We start from the raw sequence: 26,162 nt of genomic DNA, 5'->3' as shown, positions 1-26,162 counted from the left end.
TAGCGATCAACTGTGATAGCAAGAAGTGTTGCCACTGAAGCAAACAGAAATGACCAGCTGGTAGAACGGCTTAACTTGCAAAACAAGTCCTGATCACTGTCGATATTTAATATTGTCTGAATAAATTCGATGATCCATATTGGATAAAATGTTAGGCACACGAGAAGGTCCGCCAATGCCAAGTTTCCAATGAAATATGACGCGACTGTCTTTTCCCTACTTGAAAAAATTGTAAATATTATAACTGTGCCATTACCTAATACCCCAACAATCATTGCAAAAAATTTAAAAACAACAGAAAAGATAAGAACATCGCTTCGAACAGTTGTCATGTTGAAATTGCTTGTTGATATGTTTTGCTCTCCTGCCATTTTTCTCTCCGAATTTACAGAAATAAGATAAGGAATTGAAGTAGTATTCTTAAAAATTCTTATTTAGTTTTGCATTTGCATATAACCTCTTCTAGAAATGTAGGCCCGGAGAAGGAGCAGAATATATTGTACAACACTCATAATTTGCTATCGGATTGGTTGATTTTTATTGAAATATATTATACTTTGAAAATCCACAACCAATAGCAATTGAAGTCTTTAATTTATTCTGTCTTAGTATTCATCCTGTCAATAATCATATACACTGGATCTACATCGTACAACAGAAGAAATTTAAAGGGAAACATTGCAGGTGTTTTTATAAATAAATCGAAAGACCGTTGCTATGGTTTCGAGGATGCAGTTTTCTCTTTCGTAATCGACTGATCGGTCTTGGCAATCCCTGTTGGAGTTGCATCTGAGGAGCTCGCGTGTTCTTTCCATGCGGCAGAGTTCGCATTTCGCTAGGCCGAGAAAGAATATTTGTCGTCAAATGCGTTTGTAAATGCTTTAGGCTAATCAAGTTTCGAAATTAACAAACACGTAATTGTTTAGCTATTATGCCACATTAATTTAATATCGCTTTTTCGGCATGATAAGTTTATTACGAAATATAGTAATACTGCATGTGAAGAGAATCTTTACTATTAAACTGTGTTGTATGTAAAATAATATATGTTATTGAGTTGTTTCATTTTCGGTCGAGAAGATAGTGCTTAACTGTCGTCATGTCATCACTCATGAACTTTACTCTTCGGTTTTAGTCGAGAGTGACAGGTTTGATTAGTATTGACATTAGCGTGTAGTGTAGTCGAGAGTGACAGGCTTGATTAGTATTGACATTAGCGTGTAGTGTAGTCGAGAGTGACAGGTTTGATTAGTATTGACATTAGCGTTTTTTTGGGGGTGTCAATGAAAGTATACAAGAAGAACTTGCCTCAAGGGCTATCTGTAAAACAAGGAACGGGGAATCGGGGAAAGGAACGGGGAACGGTAAAACCAGGAATGAGAAAAGTCAGAATATGTAAAACCCGGAATGAGAAAAGCCGGAATCTGTAAAACCAGGAATGAGAAAAGCCGGAATCTGTAAAACCCAGAATGAGAAAAGCCGGAATCTGTAAAACCAGGAATGAGAAAAGCCGGAATCTGTAAAACCAGGAATGAGAAAAGCCGGAATCTGTAAAACCAGGAATGAGAAAAGCCGGAATCTGTAAAACCAAGAATGAAAAAAGCCGGAATCTGTAAAACCAGGAATAGGAAAAGCCGGAATCTGTAAAACCCGGAATGAGAAAAGCCGGAATCTGTAAAACCAGGAATGAGAAAAGCCGGAATCTGTAAAACCAGGAATGAGAAAAGCCGGAATCTGTAAAACCAGGAATGAGAAAAGGCGGAATCTGTAAAACCAGGAATGAGAAAAGCTGGAATCTGTAAAACCAGGAATGGACTGAGCTACTAGCCCCTTCTATATTATTACCATAGTCTCTTATCATTATTAAAATTATTCGTTTATATATATAAAGATAAAACGAACAATTCGATACGTAAATAAAGCAATCTTGAGAGTAAAAATTTCGACTTCATTTTAAAGAAATCTTCAGACAGAATGAAATACGATACTTTACAACGTATACAACACAGAGAATTAAAGCGCACGTCTGTCAAACGTCTGTTGCGAATAAAATTATAAAACTGAATATCTATATAATAACAAACATAATAATGTTTGATGTGATAATAATGCACCTTTCAAACGGAATTTATTATTCTCGAGGAAAACTTATTTTCCAATTTTTTCAGGATATGGACTAACTGATGTAAGGTATTTTCGAATCCTAAAAAAAGTGTTAACAAATCTCTTAGATCAGGGACATAAAAACTTTGGACTGATACTCCAACTTACCCGCTGTCCCATTTCCTTTATCCTCTTGTACATCCTGAATTTTCTGCGTGGTGTTGCGAAAAGAATCTTAAACTATTTTTTTATAGCATATAGAAGATGATTATAAGCATTTTGAATAGCATTGAAATATTTTATCGGAACCCTCATATAGGTATAACGTAAAGCTAAGCATAAAAAATGCTTATAATCAATGTCACAATGTGTTTTACCACTTCGTGAGATGAAATATAACGTGCCCTTCAAACAAAATTTAATATTCTGTAAGAAAGATTATTTTCCAATTTTTTCAGGATATGGGCTAACTGATGCAAGGTATTTTCAAATCTTAAAAAAATTGTCAGCAATTTTTAGATCAGGAACATAAAAACTTTGGACTGACACTCCTACCTACTCGCTGTCCCATTTCACTTATCGTGTCGTACATCCTGAATTTTCTGGTGTTGCAAAAAGAATCTTAAACTATTTTTTTAAAGCATATAGAAGATGATTATGCCATCCTTTAGTCGGTACTACGATGCGTTTTACGACTTCGGAAGAACAAAGTGTCGGGCGTTTCAAGCGGAATTTATTATTTTTTAGGAAAGAATATTTTTCATTTTTTTTTGCGACATGGACTAAGCGTTGCAACAATTTTCAAATCCAAAAAAAAAGTATTCGCGAATCTCTTAGATGGGGAACAAAAAGAGTTTCGACTGAAACTCCATTTCATCCTGGCAATAATAGTTGTTCGCTGTCCCATTTTATTTATGGTGTTGTATCATCCTGAATTTTCTAGTGTTGCGAAAAATTAATAATGTTTAACTATTTTTTCATTATATGGAAGATGATTATAAGCATTTTGAAACGCATCAAAATAATTTGCCGGAAACGTAATAGTAATAGAGTAGGATGAAATAAATGAATTGGCTGAAATTTTGATTCAAATCTTTGATTTTTTAAAACGTAGGAATAAAATAGTGGCTGATACATCCCAATTAAACTGTATCCTAATTTCAGCAATAACGGAATAATTTTTTACCTTTGTAGTATTTTTCTATATTTTATTTCGTATAAAGTCCAATGCTTTTTCAAAACAATTCCCGAAATGACAGTTACGTTTTTCACGTTCTCTTTGAAATACTGACGTTTTGTCTTTATTCCTTCCTATTTTGCGCATGCGCATAACGCAAAAAGTAGTCAACGAGACCTCGGATTATTGCGCCATATTTGATAAAGTCGGTTTTTCAAAATGTGCGCGAGTTGTCTTTTTTTAAACGTTACAGATTAAGAAAAAGTTGTTTTAACGAAAATACTGTACCTAAAAACCATAAAAATAATAGACATAGAATGCGTACTGAAAAAAATTTGTCTCCAAAGATGGCTGATTTATAAGGCCATTTTTCCTCGTTTCAGACTCCTGTGAGGAGTTTTTTGTGCGCGGTCGCGACGAGCGAGATATGAATATGAGTGAGTTTGAGAGAAAAGCTTGTTTTTTTTTGTCACGCACTGGAGCATTGATTGGTTTTGGTTTTGACTACATTGTTTCATGAATTGACTGATGGAGTCTGATAGCTGTTCCTAGCTTTCGATCAATCTTGTTTGAAGCGTACATATAAGTCATAATACGGAAAAAATGGAATCTTGCTGCGCTGTAGACGCATTATAACGCAGTATTTATTGTGTGAAAAGTGAAAATTACCTACACAAAGACAAGACATAACTTTTAGAGTGTGCATGGAGTACATAATTAATACTTGATCACCTCTGCAGTACGGTACTGAGGTACGCTAAATGATGTTTTTGATTATATTAAACGCGCTTTATGTGTTCTTATTTATTTAGAAAATGCGCGAGTGGCGAAATAAAATATAGTCATAGTCATTTCTCTTCCCACGGCTTCAACTATTTATGCAGAAATGGCTCAATTTTACGTAGAAACCTGTTAAAGATCTATACAGAGTGATATGCTTTTCGTAGCTAGGCAAAAAGGTTTTTAACTATTTATCGTTGCATTAAAGCAAGGTCATGCGACAAATAATCAAGTTGAAGCGAAATAACAATTTATGTAAACAAACGGTTGCATGTAAAAAAAAGCGAAAATCAGGGGCGTACCGAGCGGGGGGGTGTGGGGGGTGTGGGGGGTGTAACACCCCCTAACTTTTTTAAAATGGTCGGTCAATTGATACCGAATTGATAGTTGTCGGTTTTTAAACTAGGGCGCTCGGTAATTTTTGAATTCGTGGCATCAAACATCGTACGGCCATCGGATACTCACGGGACGAAAAAAACTAATAGGCAAAATCATAAGAATAACAATACAATCAAAAAGACAATAAAACAAAATATAAATATTTGCCGCATTGTCGCATACATACAAGCATCGTCATTCGTCACTTCATGATCATCTACAACTATAACATGCAGTGTCTTTGCTGATCCGCGATTAAAAGAAAATTGGAATAAAAATGCGCATGACTCTATCTTCTTCGCTTTAGTGCTTCCAAAGTTAACTCATGATCGTGATTTCCAAAAACGACAAGTTTTACACCACTTACATAATTCCATTATTGTATCGCACCATATATACGTACGAATGCGCAGTTGTTTTGTGGATTTCGTCGGTAAATCTTGGAATACCCCACCCCCCCAAGTGGAAACCTCTCGGTACGCGCCTGGCAAAAATCCTTAAAAAACAAAGTACAGTTAAAGAATTCGCTAGACAATAATAATTGACAACCTATTACAATAAACATTATTCTCTACTAAATATATTTTCTACATAACAATGAATATATACGGCGATAGGCCGGTGGTTTGTTTTTGTGTGCACAACAGTGAAAATCGCCTCTTTCTCGATTATCCATTATCGCTTGTTGCTTTTTCTGTTTTTCTGGGTTTTTTTCTGTTCTGCAACTTAATGCGGAACTGGGTTTGGCATTTTTGCCTCTGTGTGCTAATAATTGACTGTAAAATATGCTTTACCTAAAATTTAAGTTTTGAATTAAAAGTTTTTTTGAAAAATTTCTCATTCCTCGCAAGATTCAAAATGGCGCATTTTTAAGAGCACAGCAAGAAAAAAATTTTGGGACACGTACGTATTCGTGATAAGTAAGCATTCTATATCTATTATTTCTATGCTAAAAACACAAAAGAAGTGAAAAAATCGGGACGATATAAAATTACTTCAGTTAAGAAACTACGTTGTGAAACGTTTCTTAACTCTTTTCTCTACAACAGATTAGGGTTTTTTAATATAACCCCCATAAAAATTATCCAAAACAATTACCTGCCTTATGCAGGCTCCGACGTCGACTTGGGTTTTTTTTCCAGCAATACTCACTTACACAACTTCGCTACTTCACCTACTTATGGAAGATGATTGTAAGCATTTTGAAACGCATTAGAATGTTTTACCCGAACGGTCATATATCACGAAAAGCTAAGTATGAAAGAAGACATACTTTAATCAATGTAAAGAAGTGTTTTACCACTTCCTGAGATCAAATATAACCCGCCCTTCAAACAGAATTTATTATTCTGGAGGAAAGTTTATTATCAATTTTTTTAAGCAAATGAACTAACTGATGGAAGGTATATTTAAATCCAAAAAAAGTGTTAGCAAATCTAATATTTAAAATATTAGATAAAAAATTTGGACTGAAACTCCATGGCAATAAGGCTGATCGCTGTCTCATTTTCTTTATGGTGTTGTATCGCCCTGAATTTTCTGGTGTTGCGAAAAGAATCTTTAACAATTTTTTCGGCATATAGAAGACGATTATAAGCATTTTGAAAGACATGAAAATATCTTACTGGAACCCTGATGTATCGTGAAAAGCCAAGCATGAAGAAAACCAGGCTTTAATCAAAAGCACGATGTGTTTTACGACTTCGGAAGATCACAGTGGTGGGCCTTTCAAGCGGAATTTATTATTTTTTTTTAAGACAGAATACTTTCCATTTTTTTTACGATATGGAATAACTGATGCAAGGTATTTTCAAATCTGAAAAAAGTATTCGCGAATCTTTTAGATTGGGACGTTAACATAAAAAGTTTGGACTGAAACTCCATTATTTTCATCCAGGCAATAATGGTTGTTCCATGTAGCATGAATTTTTTCAAATATCATAAAATGTGACCTTCCACGGGAAAACGTACGTTAACGATATTTCGTTGAAACGGCAAAACGAACGGATAACGAACGGGTAGTGAACGATCTGTAATAACGTTTCAACGAACCCAAAAAACGTTTTGACGAATTCAGCTAAAAATGTGAACGTTTAAAGTCGAGAATACGAACGGATAAATAAACGTTCAATCTGAAGCCGTTTGAACGATTTATGTTTATGAACGGTTTTAACAAATTAGTCTGAACGCCTGTTGCGCGTATGATTGACGCAAGATATTATTGAGTAATTAAAAGAATAGGAAATATTTTCAAACACCTAACATGTGTTGGCGCAAGTATGCGTGTACATATAATCTATGCCTTCATTTGAATGTTTAACTAAATTTATTAGCCAAACTACGTAAATCACATTATTTTATACTTTATATACATATACACATTTGCATTTTGCATCAAAATTCGGGTTTATTAATCGTTAGAAAGCCTTCAGTTATTAGTACAAATTATTATCATTATGTCAAATTAATCAATGCATCATCTGCAACTATACCCATCAAAATATTCAGCGCGTGTTTATTTGCAACAACGTTACAGATTTTGTAAATCTCTCCACGGACAAACTATATGTATGGATGGGTGGTTAAGGACATATAAACACATCATGCATACATCCGTTTTATTAACACGGCTTAAACCGAGAGTAAACAAAGATTGCCATAAATGGCCTGGCTTCGATAATAATATCATAGGCAATGTCATTAGTCACCGTCTCAGTTTGGTTGAGTTTCAGCTATATACTGGATACATATTTTATGTTAAACTAAACACAAGAGATTCCATTGTACACTATTGCTTATACTCTTTGACGCGCAAACGACTAAATTAATTAGCGCAAGGATCAAGTTGTTTACAGATGATAACCAGACATTAATACAGAATATCGCATACGCAAAGTTCGTTTGTATGCAAACCAGCTTAGTAACGTGTGCTTGCATGCTGTCAAAACTTTTTGGTATAAATAGCCCACTACATTAAATATCCAAACCATTTATACACGTGCAAATCCACATTTAAATTTTAGCAATGCATTGCGCGGCGGTAATAAAATATTTAAAATATAAGCTTGGATATTTACCTAGTGCACACTTGCAATATGTTCCGTGCAGCAATAGCTCTAGCTGCGGTCAAGCTTGTCGCGGAATGTCGCCTATACACAGTTCTGTCAGTAGCAACTAAGGGCATCATTATACCTTAAGAATATTTTAAAATTTGATAATAATCTATTTTATTGACTGCATGCACCATCGCCATATTTTCTTCGCAAAGCTAAAGCTGCAATGTTCTTATTTCTGCCGCCATATTTTTTCATATAAGTGATATGTTTTGTGACCATACGATCACATATGCATGTGTTATGACTTATGAACCAGTATATCGCTAATCAATACTTGTGATATTAAATTAGCTAACTAAATTCTTGGTGGACACTATATTCATCAGGAAATATTTTTTCCCCCAAATATTCGACCATTTACATAGTTAACTGCGTAAATACCTATGCTACCTGCATGAGCCTAACAATAGTGACCTAAAGAAATAGAACGCGTAAATTAATGGGATAATTTTCGAAATCTTCATTTCAAACCACTGCGGCAATCCGCAATCCCGAAGGTCCGAATTCAGTTCCGCCCTGCAAAACAACTTAATACTCAACCCCGGCAGCAAGAAGAGATTGCACAGTATTTTCACTAAAGCATATAGCAATAGCAGACGGCCCATATAGAAACCGGGTTTTTAAATCACAGAGTGCAAATATTTTTTTCCAAAGCATATAGCAATGCTGCCGCCCATATAGAAACGACAATGCCAAATGCATGCACAGGGGAGTTTATACTCACCATTTTAAGAAACAAACGATCCTCAACATCTTCGAGACATCTACTTGTGACACAATTTGTGCCTCCTGCTTACAGTAAAATTAACTAATCAAGATTAATTAAGACATGCATGAAAGCATTAATCCATTTTGTCTGGCGAAATCTTTTTACATCATATAATTATATATATTTCGAGGTAGCATCTACCCTTTTTTTTATGAAAAATGTCAGCAAAGTTTGTAAACAATTGCTTTTTCAATGTAAGTAAATGCATCCTATAAATTGTATTAACCACCACGGCCCAAGCTAACAACTTTCTAACCTCAGCCAAGCCATTTTGAAGGTCTGGCAACCTTTCATGTCATGTTTATTCGGAATGATTGGATGATCGTGGCCCAACTTGATTCCACCGGCCATGATAAGCAATCTAAAGGGTTATATTGCTGTGCGCATTTAATATATCCGAATACATTTTACTCGCGTTAACATATACATAAAATGCAATTGAGAACGTCTTGTTATATACAATTGCATGATCATCTATATGAAATCTTACTTCGAATGCGTGTCATATTTCGATATATGCATGGTCAATAGAGAGCTACAGTTTAGCCAAGCAAATACACTCAAGGGAATATACGAATTCTGTTGATGATTTCATCGATAAGCCTGATTTCAAGGCTTGGAGGAAAATAATTGCAAGCGCCCTAATAAAGTGGCCCAGTCATGACTTTCCTTGTATCATAGCTAATGTTTCATTTAGTGTTCATACCTTTATATGCACGTGTTAAAACGCCTTGACTCTCCCATTGATTTTAATATCCAGCAAATATTTGGGATAGTCTTCGCGAAATTATTGGTAAAGATCTTTACCCGCGTGCACATGTACGCATAAACAGTTGATAGACGCCATTTGAAATTTGCTCATTTTGCCGCTCTAGCTGGCAGGCGTCAAGGTGCAATGACCATGCATAATTGCAATTTAATATCCGGAATGTAATTTCTAATCAAGGGAACCCAAATCAAAATTAGTGAAAACTTTCCTGTTGCCCAACAGCTGATATTTTGTCCAAGCAAGATAAATTCAAATGCTCCTTTTCTGATGAATTATATATAGCGAAATATATGTAGCAAAATATCTGAAAGGTCAAACTTAAATGTTTGTAAACGTTAGCCTGGCAACTTGCCCTTTGGGCTTGTGTCAGCCCAGTTGTGCGCAAGGAAGGACTGCACGCACTTTAAAACATAGCGCAAAACTCAACCTCACAAAACACGGAATTTTTTTTGTAATAAACAATGTCACACAATGAACATCATTGATATAGGTTCATAACTTTCATACAGTCTCTATCATTTATACGATTTGAGCCTTTTCCGCGTTCCACGTTTCCGATTCGAGGAGCAAGTCGAGAGAAATCAAATTACAACCAAAATATACATGGAGAGTGAATTGTGCTGAAATGTGCATATATCAATATATATGAAGTATTTTTTTGTGAATTAAGAGTCTTAAATAAATATTTACAATGCATGAGTTATATTTATGCCATAAGTTATATTTATGCAATTGCCACCTTTCAACATGCCAGCAACGATCGAGCCAGATGGCTTAGATCTGGGGAGACAAAGATACCTTTTTAAGGAAATAAGACAATTTTGTAAGCGGGGCACTGAGGATCTTGTTGCTCCGGCTCCAGTTTTAGACCAGATGCACCTACATATTTAAATTGCTATGATATTCATGCAGTGGCGTAACGAACAGAGCCGAGGATGGAGTCTTGAGGTATACTTGGTACTGCGGGGTCCCTTAATTCGCTGTTTGTCATAAATCACGTTTTGCTAATACTATGATGTTGCGTTATCTATCCTGGCCCCCAATAAATGGGGATCTCTTAGTTCTCCTCGTAACCCTACCGAACGCGCGTTAGGTCACTGTATTTATGCCTTCAAATATTAGCTAGGGTATTTCAATTGTTGTATAATTTGTAGCTATGTCAGACTGCATTAAAAACAACGAATTTCAAGCTGAAATGTCCGTCCTAGGATGCGGTCCTTAATTTTGAATAGATTTTAATCAGTAGCTGCTTCGTACGGAGGCCCAGCTAGATAAGTTTATCAGATGTAAATAAATTAGCTATATACACATGGTTTACAAGTACGATATTAATATGTAACACGCAAAATCCCTCAATTCATTTTAAAATCTGGTTTTGTCTGTTTACCTACATTTAAAGACTTCCGACAATTATGCAACTTAATTAGCACCTTGCCAAGGCATATTATGGCTCGTAATGCTAATATATGGCTTGCGAGTTGTTTGGGTGCGCGGTGAAATTTGGCTTATGGAAGCTACAGAAGTATAGTAAAGCACAAATTCTAACCATTTAGTGCATTACCGAAATTCAAAAAACGATAATTTTTTGAAAGAAAGCTTAAGACGTGAAATTTGACGCTAATGGAATAATTGCATGCACTGAATCTTAGGCCCTGTCTACACTAGTGCGTTTTCGTTTGAAAACGCATACATTTCGATGCGTTTAGGCCTTCCGTTCACACTAATACGCTCGAATACGCTCAGCGTATTCACCGAAAACGCATCGATTTGAATACGCTGTTGAAAGTGAATACAAATGAAAACGCATACATATCGTATTAGTGTGAACACTTGAATACGATACTTTTGAAAACGATTACGTCACACGCATCGATTGCCACCAGTGATTGCCACTAATTTCAAGGTCTTAAGTCCGTTATCCGCGGCATAATTCCAACCAAAAAAGGCGGACGAGCACGATATGGAGTTTCTCATGCTTCTAGCAAACATAATTGTTTGTTTGCAGTTAAATGTTGCGTTGTATAACGCCATGATGGCTTCACACCGAAGACAAATAGCTGTCTTACGAACATACATTTTATCTGGGCCTTCTACCATATGAACACCTCCTGCTTGTTGTTATTAGCATTCTTTTTAGGTTTATTTTGCTGCGAAGAACTAGACATAATCGACTAAACAAATGCCGAGCATGCGCAAATTAACGTTTTACGTCAGACTACGATCCGATCATCGTATTCAAGCGTTTTAGTGTGAACAGTCGAATACGCTACGAAAACGGTAGTGTGAACGCGAATCGATCGATGCGTTTTCGGTCTTGCGAAACCGCATACAAACGAAAACGCACTAGTGTATACAGGCCCTTAATAGCCTTCTGTCTGCATGACGCTAAGCATAAACCATAACATGAAGCGCACAAAAAATACATTCGATTACGCTAAAACGATATTTCCTTTACAAGCCTTCTACTAAGGAACTGAATACGTTTCTGGGAGTATTTCTGTGTAGCACATTCTGCGCTTTCTTCTACAATGTTGTAACATTGCAAATGTTTAATCTAATATGTTGAACCAAATCCAATGCGATTAAACGAAATTCCGGCAAACGTTTCAACGAACCGTAATTCAAATGGTTGAACGCTTTTGGACCAATTTTCAAACGTTTTTTCCTAAGCGTTCGAACGGGCAATTTCGAACGATGAACGATCTCGAAAATCGTTTCAACGAACGCTTCAAGCGTTTGAACGGCAAACGAACGGATAACGAACGATATTTTCGAACGAACGAAATAGCGTTAACGTATGTTTTCCCGTGGAAGGTCACATATACTATTTAACCCTAACTTTTTAAAAATTACTAGCATATTCAGATAATCAGATTGGTTTACTCCACTGATTTTAGACAACAAACTTCTACATATAATCATGAAGAATATGTTTTGTTGAACGAAACATTTTTGTTACAGTGAAACAACAATGAGCATTTTATGAATAACTTGGTAATTAAGTAATGAGCAATGTTTAAACTTTATAATTATTAAATACTTGATAAGAAATCTAGATATCTGCTGTATATGAACCTCAAATAGGCATACAAACATTGCAAAACTGAATACTATGCATGTATTATTAACTTTTTATGACATTTATTGTAATACGTAAATACTTCCTGTACTATATACGTACAATAAATATCTAAAATGCCCTACTTGATTATATATGTATTTATAGGAATAAGGAATGTATATATTACACTGGCAATGGGTCAATATGGCAAGCTACTCCAGAAATGAATTCTCCAAATGTTAGTTTGCCTTAATTACATAATACACATGGGGAGCAGGAGAAATGAGCAATGGAGGAACAGAGCCACCGGGGAATTCTCATTTCCCACGCTCCCCATCCGTGGCTCCCTCCCTCATGCTCTTGTTCCTCCGTTCCCCTGGAAACAGGTTCTGCCGATTCCCCATTTCTCCTGCTCCCCATGTGTATATGGTAAACTAACATTCGGAGAATTCATTTCTGGAATAGCATGCCATATTGACCCATTGCCAGTGTAATACACACATTTCTTATTCCTATATATATACATATATAATCAACTAAAGCATTTTAGATATTTGTTGTAGTACAGGAAGTTTTTATGTATTCCAATAAATGTCATAAAAAGGTAATATACATACATACTATTTAGTATTGCAATGTTTGTATGGCAATTTGAGGTTCATACAGCAAATATCTAGATTTCTTATCAAGTATTTAATAATTATAAAGTGCAAACATTGCTTATTACTTAATTACCAAGTTATTCATAAAATGCACATTGTTGTTTCACTGTGACCAAAAATGTTTCTTTCAACAAAACATATTCATCATAATGATTATATGTTTCCCAAAAAGTTTGTTGTCTAAAATCAGTGGAGTAAACCAATCTGATTATCTGAATATACTAGTAATTTTTAAAGCTAGGGTTAAATAGTATATAGGGAAAATACTTTTTGATATAATGTTTTCATATAACTAGCTGTAGGCCTGAGACTTCCTACCAAGGAATGAGACGAGACTCATTAATATTGCCAAGATTTTATAAGATTTTAAGCTTCGTATGCTGATTGGGAAAGAGCCAATATGTTGACTATATAAACTAAATGAACACACTAGCACACAACAATACCGTTATTCTATTTATAGTTTTCTTTTTATTAAGACCGGCATGTATATTATGATTTTTCACTTTGGTGAAATTTAATACAAGAGTGCCTGAGTTTCACAATAACAATTAACACTTGCCAGGTTGGCATTAATTAAAAACAATAAATATATATTTGTAATTAGCATCGTAGATGCAGAGAGCCGTAATATTGTATACACGCCTATGATGTGGATAATATACACTAGCTGACTAGCAGTTGTTCCTTTTAGGCTCAAGGCTGTCACTACTAGTTAGCTGCTCAATGAGTCCATAGTTCCCTGGTTCCACATTCCTCGGTTCCCCCCATCCGCCTGTTTCCCCCTTCTTTTGTTCCCCAATTCCCCGGTTCCCCCACTGACTAATAATAATAATAATAATAATAATGATGATGATGATGATGATGATGATGATGATGATGATGATCATCATCATCATCATCATCATCATCATCATCATCATCATCATCATCATCATCATCATCATCATCATCATAATAATAATAATAATAATAAAACTCGTTCACCGGTTCCCTCTCCCCCCACTTCCCCATTCCCCTGTTCCCCCAATCTCCTATTCCCTCCTTCCGCATATTCCCCATTTCCCCAATTCCCGCATTCCCGTATCCCCTATTCCCGCATTCCCCAATTCTTCATTGTATTCATAGTAAATTGCATCCCGCCTCTGTTTAACAAAATTTCGATAAAAATACACTTTTTATTCGCAAAATTTAATAAACATAAGATAGTATGCGGTACTGCTAGCTTAGATTCTGTATCCAATCCACAAAAAATAAACAAATATTGTGTATGTATGTCTCTGAATTAAATGCCTAAAAAAGGGGAAATCCCTAAACAAAAGGGGCAATCCCTAAACAGTGTTTCTATATTTCCAGATTCACTAAGGATAGCTAACATACTTCATTTAAAGACGTTAAAAGTTTGATTTCGAAATGAATTAAAACGTGAACTAACATTATATTGCAACGTTTAAACTTATTTATACAAAGTCCAAAGTAACACAGACATTATGAATTACAATTAAGTACGTCAACCTCGCGTTTTGCGCTGACTGAGATATACTCATATAGTATGATACTTGTTTGAGCGAAAGATTTGCGATGACTATATGAGTAAAAAACCTAGGAGGAAAGAACCCTTTGTAATTGTAGCAATACAATATATCATTTCAGTTTCGTAGCTAGTATATTCCATAACAACTTCCTACCTTATAAGCTGAAGGGTAAATTTTGATCACCAGATCCCGATTTGCAAATAATGACAGATCTTCAGTGCTCAGTGCTTATACTTGAATATATATATACGCTGATGCAGGAAGCAAAAGAGCAGTAGCCTGTTCGACCTCTTCTCAGTTCAAGATTCACGAAGAAATATGACGCCGCTTTTTATCTGCATGTTAATCAGCAAAAAGCGATGGTGTGAAACATGGAATCTGAAATCGTGGAGCATCCTGGGATCTTTGAGTTCATATTGCAGTGCCCGCGCCAAGTATGGCACCGCATTATATTCTGCCTGTGAGTTTGTTAGTTTGTTCATATCAATACGTTTCCTTAATCTTCTAGTAAAAATTCCTTGCACATGCTAGGAATTTATATCTCTTGCACGTTTCCAGAATTCTCTTTTTCGAGGAATGTTTTCTTTTCAATTTTAATCTCGGACTGTCACGATTGCGTCGTATCTCCGGTTTTATGCACCCAGTAAAGACGAAAATAGCAGCATTCGATTCAGCGCGAGAAACTAAATTACCAGGTGTCAGATGTTAATTTTACTAAACAACAGTATTCTAGCGATAAATGCATGGCCTTTGAAAGACAAGCGAAATTGTACTGTTGACAAAACTCACTTTGATACAGTTTTGACTAGCCTGCGCACATCTTCGTCCCCAGGGCCAAGCTCCATGGCCTGCGCACAGACTGTCATATATGATATATCAAAATCACAGTCTGTGCACAGGCTAAGTTTTGACTTTATATACGGAAGGTGAACGAGAGTTGACACTTGTATTCGACCGACAGGAAAATGCAGGCAACCTCGTAACCAGGGTCTCCTAATGCAGGTTGTTGATCAGCCTAGTCCCAGGCCTCGTAAGCGCGCGCTGTTAATTATGCAGGCTAGGGGGGCTGGTTGTTAATGTGGGTAAAAACGGCGGACGTCCAGGCGACCATTGCGGGTACCGCATTTTAGTACTGTGTCTGGTTTCCTTAGAAGTCACTTAATTACTAAGTACTAGAAATACATGCATGCAGCAACCCCTCGCCTCGTTTAAGCGAGATTAGTTAAGCATAGGGATGGTGACATAATAGTTGGAAAATTTTGTGTGGGTTGGGGTGTTTGGAGGGTACTTGGTATTGTTGGTATGTGAGAAGAGAAGTATGGAAATATATTTCTGGAAGCGGAAGCACTGTAGTCATTAGCAACTCGCAACCAACATCACAACGGCCGTATATTTTCAAAGAATCAAAGTTTACCCTCATATTTTTGTGAAAAAAAGGCAAAAATACGGCAAGATTCTAACCATTTTCTGGAAGTTAAGTTACTCATCTATAGTCACTGTTATGGTAAATTATTTTAATTATTAATTACCATGAAATATAACATCAGACGTCTCATACGACTTCCGAAGTTTTATGTTTACACCTCGACTGGTTTTTGCACGCGAATATTTTGATAAAACGGAGTTTATAAATGAAATTATACTGTCGTCAATCACATAACACATTCAGATTTGTAGTGAAATACGTTTGACAATACTAAAGTTGTGTTTACCACAAAAGAATGACTTTTTATACCTGTGCCGGGTCTTATTATCCAGTGTAAAATCTTCCGACTTCATTATACACGTTGAATTCGGTCGAAAATTCAGTCTTTTTTTTTGTTAGACCGTAAAAAGTCCTCACCACATTCGAGTTTCCCTCTAATGTAATTAAAAAATATATATATTCCATATTTATGAAAATATAAATAATATGAAAATATATTTATAAGTTTCTTCAAAATTTTGCGAAATGACAGTTATGCAGGTTTAAAAATACAAATATTTGTCTCGACCAATCAAGAGCTTAGTAGTTTACACTGGCGCATGCGCATAACGTAGAAGACCGTCCATGGCGTGAGGTCCATTGCATAATGGCGGACAACTTTGATTTCGCTTTTGCACATCGTGGGTGTAAATATCCGAGCGGAATTAGTACCCTCGCACGGTGCTCCGCACCGGCTCGGGGAAAAAAAACAATAAGATACTGAATGGTAACCATTATAGTCATAAGATTACAAACAAAGTATCCCCCGGCAAAGAATTAATCAATTAGAAAAAAGCAATTGCTTTTAAGCAATAATTTCATGGAAAATACAGTAATTAATATTATTATATGTATGCAGTAACTATTATTATTATATTGAAATACAAGTTTGGAAAAATGCAGTCAGTATTTATAACGTATGACAACAATTTTTTTTTATAATCAGCTCCTATAATGGTCATTAATTGAAACAATTCGATGGAACTCTATGATAAAGCAGCATAACAAAATCTATTTTGCGGATTCCACGTTTTATATGTAGCTTTACCAAATGAGGCGAGATTGACATATCTCTCGTTAAGAAACAGAATGAATTATTGCTGATAGAAAGATCGCGATCTGATCGTCGATAATCGTTGGTTATTTGCATAACATTAAGGCGGATTTCCATTCAGTGCAAAATGTAGCGCTATCGATTTTTTGCGATCACTTTGTCATGAAAATTGAAATGTGTTCATTCAAGCTCATCTAATGTGATTAGTTCCACTTGTCTGTTTGTACAGCTCAATGTCGGCTTCCAATTTCTTTATTTGTTCGTTGTTTTATATTGAATTTTCTAATGTTAATGGTGTTTTGATTTTCAAGTTTACATTTGTGAAGCCCATTTCTTGAAAAAAGACATTATGGTATAAAAAGTGTAGGGGGCAATTATGTATTCGCCCCCTCCTACTCCTAAAGTGGGGAGGACCTGTAGGTCCGCCACCGCTCTTTAGGATTAAAACCCTTGCAGGATCGTGTTTGAACTGTTTTAGTTTTAATCACTCACTCATTTATTCTACGTTAGAAAACATAGATGAATGTCTTAGAGAACATGAAATAATTCTATAGCTGTGATGAACCAAGATTTCGTCACCTATTCAAAGCAGTCTCTCCACTACCATTCAAAGAACGTGTAGAACGAGCGGGGGTATAGTCGTTTGTGGCAGAACCACTGTGGGATAAAAATCACACGTTTCCTTGATATCATGTTCTTCTGCAAGGGTTGTATGCATCATGCAATGCATCCTTGCATCTTATCCTTGCATCTTCTACAAGGGTTGTATGCATCACAAGATCGTCAATTTGTCTCCTAAAAATCCAACTTGCTGCCACCCAGTGATGCTCCGCAACCATATGCCCCAGTATTCTTAGACAGTGGATCTTTCCGTCCATCACTTGAGATTTCACCAACGTCAGGCGGAAGATGTAACTTCTAAAAATAGAACAAAATCTTTGTTCGAAGCAAATCCTTCGGCCTGGGGCCGGTTGTATAAAAGCGCAGTTAACTTTTAGCTATAGTTGGTGACAGAGCTGACCAATCAGAATTCTGAGTTAACTAAGATTTAACAACGCAAAATGTAGTTAAGCGTTTTATAGAACCGGTCCCAGGCTCTCATATCTCACCGACGGTTGGCGATGGCTATTGTCGGTGATCCAGGCTTTACAGCAATAAATAGCTGTATCAACACGCGTCACATAGTTTCATGACTGAATGTTAAATGTTTCAGAAATATTACAAACTATTCGGATACAATATAAATAACGCGTGACGGCCCCCAAAATTGTACCTATGGTACCATCATAAACAACTACCTCGATGAGAAATTTTCTTCGGCGAAGTTTGAACGCCAGATCCAACGTCTCGGGCATAAAGCTTGTCAGAGAATTGAGTCTTGGAAGACGAACAATATGAAATAAACCTACACAATTATTTCGAGAGAATTAGTAAACAGTTAATTCGGTTTGGCGCAGTTAATTTTCGAAAATGCTTATGAATATTCATCACTGGACATTTTTTGCACGGAAGTTAATCAATGTTACGGATAAAGCGGTAGTTATGATAGGAAAGTTGAACATGCACCAGGTAAAAACAAAAAGAACGTCATCACAATTTCCGATGTAAATAACAACCTATATCTTCTCATCTTCTATTGCTTTCGCTATAAATAAGTGTTAAGTATTTTGGCAAACGTACAAAGAAACAATAATACCATGCAACTATTTTTTCAACCAACACAAAAGCATATACCGTGATAGTCTTTATATATTGGATTCGTTTCTTTCTCTGATCCTGCAAATGACTCAAACTTAACTACGGTGTCACAGAGTCTTTCAACACGATTGATAAATGTCAAATCCTAAAAAAAATAGTAAAATACGTGCATGGTATGATATTTTATCTCAGCTCCTTGACTTTAATGCCAAAGTTATTATCGCATTCATTTTCTAATTTCTCTTTTCATGACGCGTTGAATGTGTTGTGTTACTCTTCTTGGGCCGTGCATGAGAATGATTTTAAATTATAAAGAGCATCTGTAGTTGCCGCGCATTTCAGAGTATAATATAAAGAATGTTTCTTTACGGTGTGATATATTTGAGTTAACTGGGAGAGTTCGCACATGAACATCAAGCAGGAAAATAGCATTCGCTATTTTATGACACTGTCACTTTTTTCTGACAGTTGTCTTGAATTACGTGAAATCGACATTTCGTCGAAACATCAAAAAATTTACGAATTTGGTTGTGAGAAAACCCACGACATATTGCCCACGACAATTTTCAGAATTTTTTTCAGCAAATGAACCTTCATCTCACCTGGTGAATATAAGAAGGAATTGTGATCAAACAAACAGCAAAGGAAGATCTTAATATTCCTCTGAGATAATACAAGAACATCGTTAATGAATGATCTTCATCACTATGGTTACACCACAACGGAGATTCCAGGGATTGTATTGCAATTCGTAAAATAACTCGATCTTTGATCTACAAAATATTTAGCATTACAGCCATTATAGTTTCATGTTTTTTATCACGCCAGTGGAGTGGGCGCTGATTTTCGTAGTATGCAGAAATCATGGTGAAAGAGGGTACCGATTTTACCGATCTTATTAAAATTATTGTTTGTGCTTCTTAAATCATGCCAAATAGTTTCGTAAGGAGGACATCATTCGCTGCTTGGAACCCCCTCTCCCCCCTTCTTCCGTTACAAATCCAGTTATAATCCAGTCAAAATATACATTAGCCCCATGTTTAAACTATGGGCGCTTTGCTTTATACGGTAAAAACGGCCAGACCGGTCCTGTTGTATTTCAGTACAGACAAAATACTGGTATTTTAGAGTGATTTAAGAACTCTGCATTCATGTATATCGTTATTTACATCTTCCTAGCACGGGAAATGCAGCTTCACCGCTGTATTCGTAACGAAATACTCTATTTCAATTCAAAATATGACCGGTCTGACCATTTTGACCACCTAAAGGAAAGCACCCTATGTCTCCTATGTATTTTTCTGTGATTTGCTTGTCATTTTGATTATTTGTAAATCAGTTTCTTATTAAAAATTAACGACTACATCAACGAGTTTCGCCAGAAAGCAAGGCAACATGCTGACGTGAGGCGCAAGTCACTGTCAAACAGCAAATTCTTTTCAAAGAATGTTCACATTTGTTTGAAGCCGGCGAGAGAGCGAGTTTGCTAAAATGGTGTCGAGATTCGACAGAAAGAAAGAGACGGAAGAAAGAGACTGTAGTGGATAGATTTTTGGTAAGCAATGCTTTTGTACCTGCTTTATCTACAGCCAATGAAAATCATTTTTGCGAGAAGCTGCGACCCTGCCCGGCTAAATTGCATTCTAACTTCTCATAAAATCATAATGTTTTTTATACATGAAGCTGCACCAATATATAGTTTTAAAATGAATTCATATCCATGCAACAACTCGGAAATTAACGGCTCGGTACGTACATGCGTTTTGATATGGTATACGTGTCGAGAAAGCAAAAGATATAGCTACGATGTGAATTCAGTAGAATAATGGAATAGAAATGAAAAATTATCCTAAGTGCATACTAGGGGAACCTGTTAATTATTAATTAGCACCGAAGGGTAATAGAATGATCGTAATATGAAGAGTGCTAACCTCTTTGTTAGTAGTAGAATGACCATTTTCCTCAATTACTTTTCTTATCGAGTTTAACAAATTTCGATATTCCGGATTTAATGACGATCTGCAAGAAATGACGTTAATCGTTAATTCTGATAAGCAACGATTATCCATCACAAATGTAACAGGTTAAATATACAACAAATATATGGACAGAATACAATAAAACAGTTGTTGTTAAAGTACATGTGACATTAGGAATTATAAAGGTCGACGTAATGGTGACCTTAAGACTGACGTTAACGACAAACCGGTGAACGTGGGAACGGCAAACTTTAAACCACATTTGAAAGTGAACCTTACCGGTTTTCGACAGCTTAGTTCACAATTTTACTGCTTAAAGTTCCATGGTCAAGATTTCACAACTTTAAAAACAGCTAATTATCAAATGAGGAATACGAATTTTAGTTTGCCGTTTGCGGATAGCGGTTCACCATAAACATCGATCTTAAGGCCCTGTTACACGGTGCAATTTTTCTCCCAACTTGCAATGCAATTCTACTTTTGAGAGACGTAAATTTGGGAACAACGAAACTTTTTTGTTTATTACTCTTCATGAACTTTTCTTCTGAAAGGCTTTTCACTAATTTACATCTCTTAGAAGTGCATTGCAAGTTTCAAGAAAACGTGTAACATGGCCTATAGTGTCTAATATCTGTGATCTGTCGACCCGAACGCGAGCATATTTTGCAAAAAACTTCGATGTTTTTCGGTTCAATAATATTCCCCATACACCACCGTGCGTTAAAATGTTCATGCACGTACATCCTCGCTTTTTGATATTGTGAAGGGCTTTTTGCATAATTATGTGCATATGAAAAATTCGCCATTCAGCATGCAGCCTGCGTGACGGCTATCTTTGATATGTTTATACGACTTTATAAAACTGGAAATGTGCAAAAACTGTCATGCCTCGTTTATTGTTCATCCTCATTGGGGAAGGTGCTTGATTCTTGGCGGGAGAGAATAGAGAATCATCCGTCATCTTATCAGGAATTTAGAGTGCTGAATATCAGACGAATCATGAATGCATTTTTTTAATAACCCTAGTATTCAAGTAGGATTTTTCTCTGAGTCTATTTTGTGGATGAGTTATTATTATTTCTGCTATTACATCCTTTCTTCTTTTTTGTTGGGGTTTTTCTTTACTAAAGTTTACTTTTCACTTTAATTTTAGGAGAATGTAAACGAGCTATTGATATGGCATTTGCAGTCGACACATTTGCTGTTTCACATTATCTTGGTAAGTACGATTGTAAACTCTTTCGTTATTTTAATATCAAAAGGGAATGTTTTCTAATTTTCCCAAAGGTCTAAGAAAAAGTCCAGGGGTGCTAATCACCATTTACCTTCGGGAATCTAAAATTTCGGTGGAAATTCTTTGTACCATTTGCTTTTCCAACCGGAATATCTGATATCCGATTCCCCACTTGAGGAAAAAAGTAAGCGCCCAAGGTATGCACCTCCCAACATTCCAATTAAAGATTTGTACCTTGTTTGGCATTGCGAATCTCCATCTTGTCCTGACCAGGTGTCTCTTGACTTATATTCGTATTTAGAAACTTTATTTATTCTTGAAACATCCACAGTTTTTGTAAAGTCAAAGAAGTGGCCAAATTTCACAGCGGCTGGGCGGACTTTGGGCATGTTTTCATACCTCCAAGCAATTTTCATGGATTGATCGCCTTCTGGCGGTTTATTCACGTCAGATGCCCCAGTCTCGTTAACGTCATCAACAGCACAGGGCAAATTCTAAGAAACACATAAACGATTATAGATACTTTATTCAGTATTATATCGAATTATCCCTCTACCATCCATATTACATGTTAAATAATAGTAAGACATTAAAGCTATACAATCCATTTTAGCATTGCATTGCTGAATTTGCTTCTTGAACACAATCATTGGCCTCAGACCTATTCACATTCGCTCTTCTATGACTGAAAACAGGGGTGGATCCAACACTAGGGCACAAATTTGCATAACAAAACAAAGTGGTTATTTTTAGCAGTTTTCTTGTGTCATGCAAACTAATGCACTAGTGCTGGATCCACCCCTGACTGAAAATAATACATACTTCATTATTGACATTAATCTAGCTAATATAAAATTCATTTTGAACGTTTTTCCCCATCCCAAATTTTTAGATGGATTGATGCCTTTGCATATATAAATAAATTTTCATGGTTCAAGATTTATTCCAACAAGAAAATGTTTCATTTTAGGCTATTAAAAGCTATTGCACCTTCCATATCTCCTCGGGATCATGACCTGCAGTGGCTAGGAACAAGGAATGTCTTGATACAACACCTTCAGCAAGGAAACACTTGAGTAATGTCTTGGAATAACATGCATAGTTGTCTTCCTCTAAAATACAGGCAAATAATTCAGCTTGGGACTCCCGGTTTAAAACATGAAATATCTTAGTGATTTAATTACATAGACTTGTGTAAAATTCCTCTACAAACGACTAAATTCGACGTCTATAGAGGTAACACAATATGACATATACGATATTAATGCTCTAGAGGCAATTTCAATCCCACTTTAAATCAGTGGCGTAGACAGCATGACGATTTTGTCCCCACTACTTTAGAAACAGTAGCGTACTGTAGCCAGCCTGACGATTTGTCCTCCTATGCTAATATTTTGGTGTTCATTGACTGTCAAAACAATGAAATGAATAATTATAATAACACGAAATTTACATAGCGGGGCAAAACCGCACGCTGGCTACGCCACTGTTTAGAAATTTATTGTTTTCAAAGTCAATAATGAACACCAATAGGTGAAAAGTCATTGTCACTTGTAATATATGCTTGGAGTTTCAAAGTATGGGATTTTGAAAGGACACTTTCATTTGAATCAGCTGAAAATATATAATATAATCAATGACATACCAATTAACAACACTGTTCCAACAGCAAGACCACCACCTACAAGCAATACAGTCAATAAATAAATGAATCACTGTCGTAGAAATACAGTAGTACTTAGAGATTATATCAGTTAGAACTATGAAATTGAAAACTGTTCACTATTAGTTATATGTAACTATGAACATAATAAAATACTTTATCTTATGTAGATTTCAGGATTGATACCGATGCAAAAATTGCCGCAGTATAAACCACTAGACTTGGTAGGGATGAAATTTGACCAGCTGTTAAACAATCTTTATCTTTCCTACATTTTTCATACCAAACTAAGAATAATGCATACAGGGCTATCCTCAGATATTTCACTGGGGGGAGGGGTGAAGGTCATCTAAACTGTCTGATTGATAGACTTGTACTGACTACACTCCGGATGATACTTTGTCAAGTTTCTATTGCTCGGTCGATAGTAATTACGCAGAGAGTAGACACAGGATGACATAGTGATATTTACCATCTGCGAGTAATCAACAATATTCTTTATAGTATAGTCAAAAATATTAGTCTACCGACTAAAATAGCAATTTTACCGAATGAACCTCAGAATAAACTTTCTGGGGGGTGTGACACTACAACAACTCCTCCTCCCATAGCCCCAGGCCTGAATGCATAGTGTAAATGGGGCTTTTGGGGATTTGCCATAAATTTGCAAATCTATGGTCATATGGTCTTTTCGATGTTACATACACTACCCAGGTTGCTTTTATTCAGCTATTTACTGGCAATATCTGGAAATAACCCTTATTTTGACAGCATATGTATACAATTGTTAAGGAAAAACCTTTTCATCATTTTAGCATAAAAGGTGCATGTACATACTTTAATATACTAATTAATACTGGGTAGAATTATTCCTAACCTTTAGTTTCTGTCACAAATTTTGTTTAACAAATAAGCGGGGAATATATGTTTGCATGCCTACAGTGTGCTATGTACAACTTCTTAATTGTATGTATTTCGAGAGTTATATAAAAACAATTAATCTAACGCCAATGAATTCAGGGTAATCCTGGCAAAATATTGTGTACAAGTATTTTTGAAATATCCCTTGGTTGAATACATTTTTAGACACAGTACTTTAGGCAATGCCAAGAGCATCTCATTGACATGTTATTACTTAAATGGTTTAATCTAAAATCTAAAGTCACTGCAACATATAGGGTAATAGTCTTAGCAAATGCCAGGGTATGGCTTAGCTGCAAGGGTACCTTTGAGGAAGCGAGGCAAATGATGGTGATTTTAAAATTGTTGCCACATTGATATGATGCAATTTCATAGAAAAATGCATATGTATATAGTTGTTAGTTGTTGCTGCTTGCAAAATTGTATTAAAAATATAACTGATTCAGCCAGTGTTTTCATTTAACATTCCAGTAAATGATTTAAACAATAAATTGTTTAAATAAGAAATATGACTTAAATATAATGGTTTAAATAATTATAAAGTAATAGGACCAGCCATGGTGGTGCCTTGCTCAAACCTAATTTAACCAATCTTTCTCATAAAATAGACATTCCTTGATGAAACCCCCCAGCCTGAACTTACATTAGGAAATTGGCTAATACATAAGCCCATATCCAAATTAGGGAGATATCTCATATAGCTAGCATTGTGCGATAATTAAGACAAATCAATTACACATATACTACATGATGATGCAACAAAGTATTATAACATATTATATTAGTACAATAGTTTATTTATAACATTTATATTTACCTAACAAACTATCCAGAGAAGGTACTCCTGTAGAAATCAATAATTGATTATTACGTAAAGATATTTTAGTTCCTGCAGGATAACTGGAGTGACCACGATTACTTTTCTTCTTGAAACTCGATTCCATTTTCTACTCTGCCAATAATGGTAAATTCATCCTTGATAATTCACGAAGCATTAGAGAGAACACAGAAAAGACAAACCACAACCAGTGTGCTATACCGTAAATGATCGATTAAGCGCCGCGGCGCTTATTGCAAATAGGGAGATTTAGAATGAGGACGTGAACGTCAGAGACGACGTGAAAATGGCGAATAAATGACGTGGCATGTCCATAATTTGGACGCATCACGCCATTTATTCGTCATTTTCATGTTCTCTTTGACGTTCACATCCTCGTTCTAAATCTTCCCAATATCGATTTAAAGACGCGGCGCTTATTTGACAGCGGCGCTTATTCGACAGCGGCGCTTATTTCAAAGAGAGCAAATAGATTATTTTCTGAAGGCCGATGAATCGAACAAACGTTTGGTAGATGTTACAGGAAAAAGAAAGCGCGAAGTTGGGCTGGTGATTCCCGCTAAGTTCACAGCATATACGGCGAATCAACGACATGCCCAAGTGTTAGACACGGAGTTAATTAGGAAGAAGGAAAATTTTAAAGTATCAGAACTGTCATATGAGCCCGTTTGTGAGAGATATTCGACAAGAAAACTTTAGTTTCAATACTGGCCGCCGTTCTCAATAGTTTAAATGTTAGGATTAACGAGTTTAAATAAAGAATCGTTTATTTCTACATTTTTTAGCGTTAATTTATATCTTCCTAAATAGGCGCTTATTCGACAGCGGCGCTTATTCGAGTAGCGGCGCTTAATCGATCATTTACGGTATAGAGCTCACTACTCACTAGTTATACACTGAGCTGCATGTATATACTGTGGCTAACCAGCCTCGTACCCAGGCGCTTTATTGGAAAACGTA

At 35.9% G+C, this 26,162-nt stretch overlaps 1 protein-coding gene across 1 annotated transcript; it reads right to left on the bottom strand.

The window, feature by feature from the left end:
* Positions 1-17,664: 17,664 nt before the first annotated feature.
* Positions 17,665-25,371, bottom strand: LOC114532166 (elongator complex protein 4-like). Its single transcript, XM_028553743.1, has 9 exons — positions 25,182-25,371; positions 23,426-23,461; positions 22,771-22,892; positions 22,015-22,274; positions 20,499-20,586; positions 19,170-19,340; positions 18,604-18,712; positions 18,168-18,274; positions 17,665-17,787 (listed from the first exon to the last, which is right to left on the bottom strand). The coding sequence occupies exons 1-9, from the start codon at positions 25,306-25,308 to the stop codon at positions 17,665-17,667; spliced, it is 1,143 nt and encodes a 380-aa protein (XP_028409544.1). The 5' UTR covers positions 25,309-25,371.
* Positions 25,372-26,162: the final 791 nt, after the last annotated feature.

This window comes from Dendronephthya gigantea, unplaced genomic scaffold (genome assembly GCF_004324835.1).
Source record: "Dendronephthya gigantea isolate DGI-Jeju-01 unplaced genomic scaffold, DenGig_1.0 000078F, whole genome shotgun sequence".
Taxonomy (NCBI): Eukaryota; Metazoa; Cnidaria; class Anthozoa; order Malacalcyonacea; family Nephtheidae; genus Dendronephthya; species Dendronephthya gigantea.
Note: the sequence above shows the minus strand (reverse complement) of the source record. Positions and strands in the feature narration are given on the sequence as shown.